At 38.9% G+C, this 13,233-nt stretch overlaps 1 protein-coding gene across 4 annotated transcripts in view; it reads right to left on the minus strand.

Moving 5' to 3' along the window:
• The window catches only part of KIF24 (kinesin family member 24), a 92,083-nt gene that overhangs the window by 60,605 nt on the left and 18,245 nt on the right, over positions 1 to 13,233 (minus strand). For 2 of the 4 annotated variants that reach the window (XM_082694575.1, XM_082694576.1), the window contains exons 2-3: positions 7,003 to 7,650; positions 1,730 to 1,919 (exon numbers count right to left, since the gene is read on the minus strand). In XM_082694575.1, coding sequence (XP_082550701.1) covers positions 1,730 to 1,919; positions 7,003 to 7,625 — 813 coding nt within the window. In that variant the 5' untranslated portion in view covers positions 7,626 to 7,650. The remainder of the gene's footprint in view (positions 1 to 1,729; positions 1,920 to 7,002; positions 7,651 to 13,233) is intronic. The other 2 variants (XM_082694577.1, XM_082694578.1) reach the window with 1 other exon arrangement.

Below are 13,233 nucleotides of genomic sequence, written 5' to 3' on the forward strand. Positions count from 1 at the left end.
TGACAAAGAAGTAAGGTTATTACGTTTTGGGATAATGGAAAAATACAAAAGATAAGACAATGCTTCCTTGAGGGAATTACTGTGACAGAAGCATCATTAAGGACTTCTTGGATAGATGGTGACTGGACAGGGCTATTACTATGGTTATAAGTAGACATGGAACTAGATAACATCATAACTAATTGGCATTTAGACCATCTTCAAAATAAATACCTCCCACCTAGACCTAATAGACTGTGCATTGATCAGCAGTCAATAAGACTGTTAAAGTGATTGGGTTGTTTATACAGTGACCTAGTAATTTAGTGCTCACAGAAAGACTCAGTGGATTACTTTGAATGTTGCTGTGAAACCCAATTTTGATAACCAAGAAAAAGTTGAACAATGCATGTGTAAAAGAGGGGGAAAGTGCTAATAATTTGACTTCAATGTTAACATATTTATTCCAGGAGATTAAAATCTCAGCTAACTAAGGTGAAATGCTAGCACAACACATTACTCACCACTTTTTTTCTCTCTACCAGTCACTGGGTTTTGAGGCAAGAGAACAGAGAGAGAATAGTATGTATGAATATAATATGTTTAGGGAGGCAGATTCAGATTAAGACCTGAATTCCCAAATCTTAACATCTGGTGGGTAATCCTCTGTTTTAGATTATTTACAACTGCTTCATAATTATAAGAGTATCTAAATTAGGGGCACCTGGGTAGCTCAGTGGGTTAAAGCCTCTGCCTTCGGCTCAGGTCATGATCTCAGGGTCCTGGGATCGAGCCCCGCGTCGGGCTCTCTGCTCAGCAGGGAGCCTGCTTCCCCCACTCTCTCTTTCTGTCTGCCTCTCTGCCTACTTCTGATCTGTCAAATAAATGAATAAAATCTTAAAAAAAAAAAAAGAGTATCTAAATTATGGTAGCTTCCATCTATGGGCCTGCTTCTTCCATAGGATACTGAAAAGTTATTGCAAGGATATCTTTTTGCTTGAAATAAGTTCCTTTCAATACCAAACTCTTTCTCCTCGGAGATTTTGGATCTTTCTGCAGGTAATTAACATCTTCTTATGTGTCTAAGTTACTAGTGTTTTATTTAAATACTTATATGTTCGATGTAAAAGTGAAATCATATCCCTGAATTATACTTACACACTATAATCTACCCTATACAAAGTAGCCTGTTCAAGGGCTAAATTTCCACCAAGTTATATCTAAGCCCAAAGAAAGCTGAGAATCAAAATAAGCAGTTGAGTGGCAATCTGGAACTTTGTTGCTTGAAAACATATCCTCCATCATTAACTCCAGACATACACACAGAAGAAAAAGTTCACACTGTGAGAGACAGGCAAGAATTGAGACTGACTGTGGGATCACTTCATAATCATTCTGGGGCATACACTCAGTGATTCATCCTACCTACCGCCAATTCACTACATTCTTTTTATCCTTTCAATCCCCACTTTTGCCAAGAGGTATAATTTCACCCATGTAAAATGTATTAAGTGAATGTATGATGCAATTCTATTGTCCTAGAGTGCAGAAATTACGTTATTGTTTCCCCCACTGCACTGTATATTTTTTTTAAATGAAGGCCCAGGGTATTAATGATTTATATCAGGAATGAATGCCAACACCCAAAGCAGAAACTGGATTTTAGAACTTGTATGCTTTCATTCAAATAAAAGCAAAAAGTTGACACACTTGATAATATTAGTTCCAAACAAAAAGGAAAGCATTATACCTGCAGAATATATTGTGTAAGGTCAACTGCTTCTTTCTTCTCATGAACAAGTAGAGTTTCTTTGTCTTCTACGGTAATAATATTAATTTCTCCACGACGTACCTCCCTCATGCCCAGAGGGCGTTTTCGAACACAAACTCTGATTTTCTCCATCTCAGTCCAAGGATTCTCTTTCTCTGAGGTGTTCTGTCTAATACATATTTATAAATGGGCTTTAATTTTTAGTAATAGGATAAGGCTACTTAAGAGGTCAAAGTATCACCACATTTTGTTATTTTATATATACATTACACTTAATATATATACACGTTACACATATTATTTATAAAACTTTCTCAGTATCAACACTTTATAATATGTAACTTTATACATATTAGCTATATAGAGAATTCTTAACTAAATCTTCCTGATTACTTCTGTCTCTACCCCTAATCCGTCCATCCTTTGTCCTGCCAACAACAAAGGAAAAAAAAAAACAAACCCCAACTTGCTCTAGCTCTAAGGTTTTTGTGTTTGGCTTCCAGATGTGGTCTTGCAAAAATTTCTAATGGTGGATATTTTTCTATATGTCCCCTCAGATCAGGCTGGTTAATCCTCAAAATCAGACACAGTATGTCATGACCACCCCTCCTCTCAATCCAATTATTCTTACACATTTACTACTTTCTTTTTAAAAAAAGATTCCATTTATTTATTTATTAGAGAGAGAGAAAGCATGAATAGGAAGGAGAGGGAAAAACAGACACCCCACTGAGCTGGGAGCCCGATGCGGGTCTCGATCCAGGTCCCTGGGATCATGACGCGAGCTGAAGGCAAACGTTTAAATAACTGAGCCACCCAGGCACCCCCATTTACTGTTTTCTTGACCGTTCACTCTAATTTCTTTTTTTATCCTACCTGGGTTTACTAAATACCTTGAATTAGGTAGTAGGTTTCAATGTACTTTTCCTTTGTTCCTCCTAAGTATATTCTGCCCCTCCCTTTGTCTTGCTTTTTTACTTCCTTTTTGTCTACCTGATATGTTTGTTAGAACACAATCCTGTATTTCTTATTCCCAGGACAACTTTATGACTGGTGCTCCCTACCACTATCACCCTTCTACTCAGATGAATTTCTTCTCCGGCTCTGACTTCAGTGAACTTATCAAACTTTTTTTTTTTTTTTAAGATTTTATTTCTTTATTTGACAGAGAGAGAGATCACAAGTAGGCAGAGAGACAGGCAGAGAGAGAGGGGGAAGCAGGCTCCCTGCTCAGCAGAGAGCCCAATGTGGTACTTGATCCCAGGACCCTGAGATCATGACAAGAGCCAAAGGCAGAGGCTTAACCCACTGAGCCACCCAGGCACCCTGAACTTATCAACCTTAACAGCTAGAATATTTAATGAAATATTCCTTGAGGTAGGGATACCAAATTCATCAGGTTTATTTACTGAACCTAAAGAGGATATATATGCATATCTCTAACCGGCCATTTACCTATACAGAAATTCCACTTAACCTGAGTAACATAGGATTCTTGAAAATAGTTTACCAGGAATAATGCCTTTGATCCATATACAAAGAATGTCTTAGGCAAGACAAATTATTCCCTTCCTTTAAGCTTTAGAATTTGATTAATAGCCCCTAAAAAGCCTTTGTAATAGATTTTACACAGGATATTTCACTATATAATTGCTTCATATCAATTTTAATCTTGAGCCCTCCAACTGGCCGGAAAATTACTTTTTGCCAGGATTTAAATTAGTAAAAAGGAGCAAACACAATTCTAATATAGTTCTATATATAGTACAAATAGTACTAATATAGACCATAAAGGACTACTTCAAGCTTTTAAAGCATGTTCTTTTTTTTAAGAGGGGCAGCGGGAGAAAGAGAGAGAGAAATCTTAAGCAGGCTCCATGCCCAGTGCCGAGCCCAACACAGGACTTAATCTTACAACCCTGATCAAAAGGCGGACACAACTGACTGAGCCACCAGGTGCCCCACCATGTTTTGTTTTGTTTTTTAACCAACATACAGTAGACTTTTAGAAATGTACCATTTTGAGATTAAGTGTGGCAAAATCCTGACAATCATTAAAAGTGGATGAGGGGCATATAGGGGATTCATTGTTTTATTATCCCTTCTTCTGCATCTGTTCGATTTTTTAAAATAAGAAAAAATTTTAATGCATTCTTTTAAAGGGCCTGTGTCTAAATCTCTAGTTATTGGGGATTATTAGTAACCTAATCATATAAAGCTAATCAATGATGACAGAAAAAAGTTTTTTCAGAAGTGACTAGGGACTTGAGGATGGGTCATGTGGTCAAAAGGACTGTAGTTTTCCAGGTCAAGGGGCAAAAAAAGAATGAATGTTCTTCTGCTAAAAGGCTCTAGTTTTTTTTTGTTGTTGTTTGTTTTTAAGATTTTATTCATTTATTTATGAGAGAAGGGGAGAATGAACGAGTAGGGGTGGGCAGAGGGACAAGTAGACTCCCTGCTGAGTGAGGAGCCTGACATGGGGCTCAATCCTAGGACCCTGAGATCATGACCTGAGCCCAAGTCAGATGCTTAACTGACTGAGCCACTCCTAGAAGGCTATGGTATTAATGCCCTGTATTCCTTAGAAGAAATAAGCTGTATCTTTCTGACATGAAGAGGTAAGACAGGAGTTAGGCCTATTTAAGATCTCTAAATGTATTAGGCATTTATTAAAATTCTGAATTAGTGGTGCCTGGGTGGTTCAGTTGGTTGTGGATGTGCCACAGGCTCAGGTCATGATCTCAGGGTCCTGGGATCAAGCCCCAGGACACAGGACACACGACACACAGGCTCCCTGCTTCTCCCTCCCCTGCCACTCCCCCTGCTTTTGTTCTCTCATTCTCTATCAAATAAATGAATTAATTAAATTAAATCTTTTTTTTTTAAAGATTTTATTTATTTATTTGTCAGAGAGAGAGCGAGAGCGAGCACAGGCAGACAGAGTGGCAGGCAGAGCCAGAGGGAGAAGCAGGCTCCCTGCAGAGCAAGGAGCCCGATGTAGGACTCGATCCCAGGACGCTGGGATCATGACCTGAGCTGAAGGCAGCTTCTTAACCAACTGAGCCACTCAGGGGTCCCTAAATTAAATCTTTTTAAAAAATTCTGAGACCAGTAATTTAGTTTGACCTTACTTGATTTGAGGCATCCAAAGAGAATGCGCTTTGGACAAGATAACATCCTAACAGCAAGACTTAATTTGGTGAGGGAGTTTCTCAGGGTTCTAAAATCCTGACAGCTACTTAGAAACATTTAGGTGAGAAGATAATATCAGGGTTATTGGGGGAAACGTCCTTTTTAAATCTCTATTTCCTTACTGTAATAAAGAGTGGGAAGAGTGATAAAATAATGACATAATGAGAAAGCTCAGTAAAATAGCTTTCACTCTGGGTTTCTCATCTATAAACCTCTTATAAGAGAACTTATCTCACCATATGGTTGTTTGTCTTCCCACTCACTCCCCCTAGGAGTCTAAGAGCCTCCACATATCCTAATTATCTTTACATCCAGAATCAGACCTAGAAGAGGTAGTACTTAAAATGTGCCAAATAAATGAGGTAGCAATATTTAAACTAAAATATTCACTCTGTACAAATAAATAGTACAAAGTGGTATATTTATAAATAATTCCAATTTAGATTTTTGTATTGTTCATTAAAAGACAAATATTCAAGAAAATATTTGTTCTTTTAGCAGAGCTAACCAATGGACAGCAACAATCCTGGCTTTGATAGTCATGGAAAAATCTAGTTCTCTAACGATAAAAAGAAGAAAGGAGGACCTAAATGCTTTGGGCTCTGCAAAAGAAATAAAGTTTTCAGAAATACTATAAAATGCACTAAGTATTTCAAATTACTAAAAGTACTTTTGCCTGTAAAATTGGGTCTTTCATTTTTTGGGGGGAATAAAAGAACTGGTTGGTTTTGAAATCTTCTGAAACCTTAGCCAATATAGGGCCAGATATAAATATACACCTTGTTTTAAGGTATGAATGATAGCCTTAAAAAAAACTGTGGCTTAAGAATGTATTTTGTTGGGGCACCTGGGTGGCTCAGTGGGTTAAAACCTCTGCCTTCAACTCAGGTCATGGTCCTTGGGTACTGAGATAGAGCCCTGCATCTGGCTCTCTGCTCAGCAGGGAACCTGCTTCCCTTCCTCTCTCTCTGCCTGCCTCTCTGCCTACTTGTGATCTCTGTCAAATAAGTAAGTAAAATCTTAAAAAAAAAAAAAAATGTATTTTGTTTCAGGGCGCCTGGGTGGCTCAGTAGTTAAGCATCTGCCTTCAGCTAGGGTTGTGGTCCTGAAGTCCTGGGATCAAGCCCTGTGTCGGACTCCTTGCTCACCAGGAAGACTGCTTCTCCCGCTCCCACTCCCCCTGCTTGTGTTCCCTCTCTTGCTGTGTCTCCTGTGTCAAATAAATAAAATCTTAAAAAAAAAAAGTATTTTGTTTCTCTATAACTCACCATGTATAACTTTTAAAATAACCAAACAACAAATATATGCTATTTTTTAAAAAACATGTTTTCTATTATACCAGTGCTGGTATTAGGGATTATTCAATATTTCAGCTCTTAGGGACCTTATTTCAACATTTAACTTAAAGCACTGGTGAAAATAACTTATTGTCACCCTGACTCTCCAAGTCTAAACTATATCAAAAGTGTCTTACTCTTTTGCAATCACCAAAATCATATGTTCTTGCAGGGCTGGAACTGAAGAAAGCACTCAAAATCAGGACCGTATTTCAATGTGTGCAGGTAAGCTAATTGTATGAAAGACCTACTCAATTCAGCTACATGCTCTTTGTTTTTAACTAAGCTTTATGTCTCCTGGTTGGCTGAAGTGAATTTGATAGCCTTAAAAAAATCCTGTGGAACACACACACACACACACATTTTTCCTATTGCAGAAGGCTAGTTACTATTTTACCTTCAAGGATGCATTAGATGTATCATGTTACACTATAATAAATAATAGAAATAGTTCTGCTAGTGGAATAATAGCAGATCCTGGCAAGTAGCAGCTGTTTGACATACATGAACAATATCATCTTTCTCCCATCTGGAAAGTCCCAATTCCTCACAAACCTTCCCCCATCAAGGTACTTCTATTTGTTGCAGAAACTGTTCACTCTAATTTTCTGTAAATAAGGAGTAGCTGCTCTCAGTCATGGAGCAAGGCAAGGCAAGTCTTGCCCTTGACTGATGCTACCCTCTCCCCCACACACCCCCCCCCAAAAAGATAAAAATAATTACCTGATACAAGAATGAGGGATTCCATAGTTATACCCTGAAACATGAGAGACTCTTTGAATAATGGGACCATCACAATCCCCCAGGAGTGGAGAATAGTGATTTGATGAAAAGAGTGAAGTGTTAGTTTCTGTTTGCACATAGGAACCAGCAGCTGCAGCACTCAGAATTCTTGTTTTTGTATGGTAGTGGGAATCATCTGGCAGCATGTGCTCCAGCACTTTTAGGTAACTAGACTTCTGTTCATTTGCAGAAAAATCTGATAAACTGTGCCTTTCAAACCCACTGTTGCTGGTAGTTCTGTCTTTGTTGTCAGCAGGGGAATCAAAATGCAGTTGTCTGCGAGGGCCAGATCTGGATTCCCGAGGCTTACTACACAAGCTGTCTGTCTGAAGAGGATGCTCGGGGCTATTGACTGCTTTATCTTCTTCCTGCATAATTTTAATGATTTTGATAAGTTGGAAGAGACGTTTGCGGTCATTCATGTCACGGACTCCCAATTTGGAGTAGTCCTTCATTGTAACCTTGGCTAATTCATCTATTTTTTGAAGGCCAAGGGCAGTAAAATGAGGATAATACTGTGCAAGTTCAGCTTCACAAAGACATTCATACAACCAGGACGTCATTTTTGTGAATGAGTTTCTATAAATTCTGAAAAGGAAAAAAAAAAAAAGCCATTTATTGAAATATATATAATTAATCCTTTAAAAAATGAAAATCACAAAACAAACATGCAGAAAAATCCATTCTAGCATACCAAGTTTTCAAATATATTTTTCTTCTGAAATAATTAAACAGCATAGAGCATAAGCAAAGATGCTTATGATGCATTGGTAGTAACAGATGTAATTTGTTCATTTGCTTAATACAAATGGAATTTCAATTGCATATATATTCAGGTACATGCACATAGACACACAATGCAAGAGACTTACTTATTTCTAGGAAGTTCCTTCCAACCTTGCAATGTCTACTTAACACATGCCACCAACTACTGAAACCTTGTTCCCAACCACTGATTGTAGCAGGACTAATTTTAGATGTTCAAGTTAATGTCAAGGCATGTTGCACAACTGTTTCCTATGATTAATGAACAAAGGCTAAGCACTCTTTCAGAATGGAAAGCAGAATTAAATAGCAAACCACAGAACTGATATAAATCAGGAAATCACATTTGTATCTGCTGAGTGCTGATAATGAATAAAGAGGTAAAAACACCATTAATTCAGGATCTCGGGTTATTCTAAAAGGTAGGTGAAGGTGGATGGTTGTAGATGTTAACTTGTACAGAATATGAATAAAATAATTTACCTAGGATAAATAAATAAATAACCTAGGAAAGTAATACTGCAGTCAAGATTTTATATGGTTGCGGGAGCACTTGACTGGCTCAGTCAGAAGAGTATATGACTCTTGGGTGCCTGGGTGGCTCAGTGGGTTAAGCCGCTGTCTTTGGCTCAGGTCATGATCTCAGGGTCCTGGGATCGAGTCCCACGTCGGGCTCTCTGCTCAGCAGGGAGCCTGCTCCCTCTAGCTCTCTCTCTCTGCCTGCCTCTCCATCTACTTGTGATCTCTCTCTGTCAAATAAATAAATAAAGTCTTAAAAAAAAAAAGAATATATGACTCTTGATCTCAGAGTCATGAGCTCGAGTCCAACACTGGGTGTAGAGACTACTGAAAAATAAATAAATAGGGACGCCTGGGTGGCTCAGTTGTTTAAGCAGCTGCCTTCGGCTCAGGTCATGATCCCAGCGTCCTGGGATCGAGTCCCACATCGGGCTCCTTGCTAAGCAGGGAGCCTGCTTCTCCCTCTGCCTCTACCTGCCATTCTCTCTCTCTCTCTCTGATAAATAAATTTAAAAAAATTTTTTAAATAAATACTCTTAAAGAAAGAAAAAAAGATTTTAGAGGTGCTTGAGTGGCTCTATCAGTTAACTCTGGATTGTGGCTCAGCTCATGCTCCCGGAGCTATGAGCCCCACATTGGGCTCCACACTCAGTGGGGCATTTGCTTGAGATTCTCTCTCTCCCCCTCCTCCCCTTCCCCACTTGCATTCTCCTCTAAAACAAAATCTTTTTTTTTTTTAAAGATTTTATTTATTTGACAGACAGAGATCACAAGCAGGCAGAGAGAGAGGAAGAAGCAGGCTCCCTACTGAGCAGAGCCCGATGTGGGGCTCGATCCCAGGACTCTGGGATCATGGCCTGAGCCGAAGGCAGAGGCTTTAACCCACTGAGCCACCCAGGCATCCCTCTAAAACAAAATCTTGAAAAAAAAGATTTTATATGGTTGAATATTGAAATGCTTAAAAGAAATTTTAACACCAAGGTATTTAATCAAATACTAATAAATGATGTGTTAATAACACACAATCCTGGTACATTACTAAAATCAGGACCGCTGTTAATTAAGTTCAAGTTCATGAAAATATTAAACACTAAATTTTCTTTCTAAAAACTGTTTTATAATTCAGTTTTCAAAATTCAGTTAATTAATTTTTGGTAACACTTTTCTGTTTTCCATTTTAATTTATATTTTGTCTTCTTTCTAGGTGAAACAGAGTTCAGGGCCAGATAATAAAGGTGATTAAAGTAACTTGTATAATTAACTTTGGAGGAAATGCTACTTAGGGCAAGGAAAAAGCCAAAGATGCTACACATCCTAAACTCATTCTGCCCTTTCCCATTCATGGAATATTTGGGGGAGTGGGGGAAAGCCACAAATTCTTTGCATGTCCTTTCACATTAAGAGGCAGTGTCTTTTTCCTCCCATTGCATCTAGGCTGATTTTGTGACTGTGACAGAATGTGATGGAGCCACACTGTGTGACTTCCATGCCTAGGCCTCAAGAACCCTTGCAGTTTCTGCTGTCATCTTGCAATTTGTTTGCTGCCATGTGAGGAAGCCCAGCCAACAGCCATCATCAAAGCCAGCCATGTGACAGAAGCCATCTTAGAATACTTAGCCCCAGTGGCACCACCAAATGTTTGCAGCCACATGAGTGACCCCCAGTGAGAACAGAATTACCTAGCTAGGCCTAGCCCAAATATGTGACTCAAGAACTGTGGGTAGGGCACCTGAGTGGCTCAGTTAGTTAAGCAATTGCCTTCGATCAGGTCATGATCCTGGAGTCCCAGGATCAAGTCCCGCTCGCAAGACTCCTCATCAGGCTCCCTACTCGCAGGGAGTCTGCTTCTCCCTCTGATTTCCCCCCTCTTGTGTTCTCTCTCTCTCTCTCATTCTCTCCCTCTCAAATAAATAAATAAAATCTTAAAAAAATAAAAAAAGAACTGTGGGTAAATAAACTAGTAATTGTTTTAAACCACTTAATTTTGGGGCAGTTTACTGTACAGCAGTAGATAACTGCAACACTGCTTCTATGCCTTTTTAAGTGTTATATCTTTGCCTGAAATGTTCCGAACCCTGGATCCTAAAATGAGTTAAGCTCATCCTTTCAAAATAGCTCCATAGCTCTCTGCCCCACCCTCCCATGAAGCCTTCTTTCATTTCTCATCCTCTACTACCATTGTACCACCAAGCACCCTATGTAGTAGCCAAATTAGGCCACTAATCCCTTTTACTACTGTCTCTTCTACCTGGAATATCTGTCTTTCCCAAGAAAAACCGTACTTATATTTTTCTTCTGTGAGGTATGCCCTAGGTAAAGGACTATTGGTATTTCCTTTGTACTTTAGTAATAATTACAGTACCAACTAATATTGTTGAGCGTTTATTATGCAGCAGGCACTGTTCAAAGTACTGTTTGTTAACCTTCAAACAATCCTATGAAGTAGATACACGTGTAATCTTCGGCAAATTACTTATTTAACATCTATGAAAGTCATTTTCCTAAATTGTTAAATGGGAAGGCATTAGTCCCCCCAGCGCCTAGGATTAGGATTCAATGAGAAAATACTTGTAAAACTCTCAGCATAATATCTGATACATACTCAGTGCCCAGGAAGAGTTGGTAGTTATTACTACCATGATATCTTTCTTTTCTTTCTTTTTTTTTTTTTTTAAAGATTTTATTTATTTATTTATTTGACAGGGAGAGAGTACAAGCAGGGGCAGTGACAGGCAGAGGGAGAAGCAGGCTCCCTCTGAGCAGGGACCCTGATGTGGGGCTCCCTCCCAGAACCTGAGATCATGACCTGAGCTGAAGGCAGACACTTAGCTACCCAGATGCCCCATACTGTGATTTATTTTTGTATTATTAATCTTCATCTAGCACAGAAGCTAGAACAGAATAAGCCTTTGATGTTTTGGTATGTTTTAAGTTACTTCTAAGCAGTTACATTTCCTATGTAACTCAGAGCAGTAACAGGTTAAATGCTATACATTCTTAATTTCTACAGGCTGTACAAAATCCTGTATTTTACACACCCATTCCCTTGGTGACATACCAAACTCTGATTACCATGACCTCTACTGCATCTCTTAATCAGTATCTGAAAGACTAATGTGTTCATCTTGCAATTATGTCCCATAATATCATGGGAGGGGACGATGCTGGAGATAGCAGAAATCTGGATATGCAGATTAAAGCAGCTGCTGGCAAACTTCCACATGAACCAGTAGTATGCTGAGTCCTATAGTTAGCTTACATTCTTTTTATTTTTTGTGTTTTCTTCTTTCAGTTCAAAAAGGTGTTTTTATTAAAGCACAGGGACAGGGCCCACGGGTAGAAAGAGCTGCTCTTCTGTTTTAAAATTAGATATGCTTTTTTGGTACCACATTCCATTTTACAAAGTTCCCACCTCCTCCTTCTTCTGGGGTAAACATCAGAATCACCCTAGGAACTTAAAAAAATATAAAGACAGTGAGTTCCATTTCAGATGCACAGAAAAAACAAAAACAAAAACAAAACAAAACAAAACAAAAAAACCTTCCTAGGTATTGAGGGGGACAAACATAAGAACATTGAAAAAGTTCCCCAGGTGATTATTTTAGTTCACTGATCTCTATCAAAATTACAAATGCAAATGCACTGACCCTCAATTCCACTTCCAGGAACCTATCCTACAGATACTGTGTACAAGTACAAAATGACATAGGTAACAAAGTTATTCACTGCAGCACTTTATTTAATAACAAAGAATTAGTATATGGGGGTGTGTGGGTGACTCAGTCAGTTAAGCAGCTGCCTTCAGCGCAGGTCATTATCTCAGGATCCTGGGATCAAGCCCCACATCAGGCTCCCTACTCAGAAGAGAGTCTGCTTCTCCCTCTGTGCTCTCTCTCTCTCAAATAGACTGGTTAAATAAATAACAGTAACCCAGTAAATGGGATACTATGAAGCAATTACAAAGAATAAATAAACTCTCAATGTATTATTGAGGAAAAAGTAAACTCTCCAATATATTGAAAAGTGGCTAGGGCCGCCTGGGTGGCTCAGCGGGTTAAGCCGCTGCCTTTGGCTCAGGTCATGATCTCAGGGTCCTGGGATAGAGCCCCGCATCGGGCTCTCTGCTCAGCGGGGAGCCTGCTTCCTCCCCTCTCTCTGCCTGCCTCTCTGCCTACTTGTGATCTCTCTCTGTCAAATAAATAAATAAAATCTTAAAAAAAAAAAAAAAAAGAAAAGTGACTAAAGCAAGGTATAGAACAGTTTGTTATGTTTGTAAGGGTTTGTATAAAGGTACCACTTATTAATGAAAGAGAAGTAACTATCTATGATAGATCTATATATTTGCTTTATCAGGCATAAAGTATCTCTGATAGGATGTACGAGAAAGTAATAGGGGGGAGGGGAACTAGTTGGTAGAGGGCAATGTGGGGAGGAGCTTATTATATACCAATAAATGCCAGCAGCTATTACCTTTCCTATTTCTTTTCCTTTTTTTTTTTTTAAAGGTTTTATTTATTCATTTAACAGAGAGGGAGAGTACAAGCAGGGAGCACAGCAGGCAGAGTGGGAGGGAGAAGCAAGCTCTCTGCTGAGCCAGAAGCTGGATGTGGGACTCAATCCCAGGACCCTGGGATCACGACCTGAGCCACCCAGGCGTCCCACCTATTGCTGTTTCTATTTCACTGTTGTCTCCATCACCCAAAGCAGGACCTAGAACAGCTGTTTTTTAACTTTTGAAACTATGTGACTATATAATTTATTTTAAAAACATATTTCTACATCCACCTAACTTCCTCCCTCCTAGCCTTCTCAAATTGACCTGATACAGCTACTTGTTACCATTTTGGTGTTTTCCCCTCTAGCCTTTTATTTTTTTAATGCATTTTT

The sequence above is a fragment of the Mustela nivalis genome, assembly GCF_964662115.1.
Source record: "Mustela nivalis genome assembly, chromosome: 13".
In the NCBI taxonomy this organism is placed as follows: domain Eukaryota; kingdom Metazoa; phylum Chordata; class Mammalia; order Carnivora; family Mustelidae; genus Mustela; species Mustela nivalis.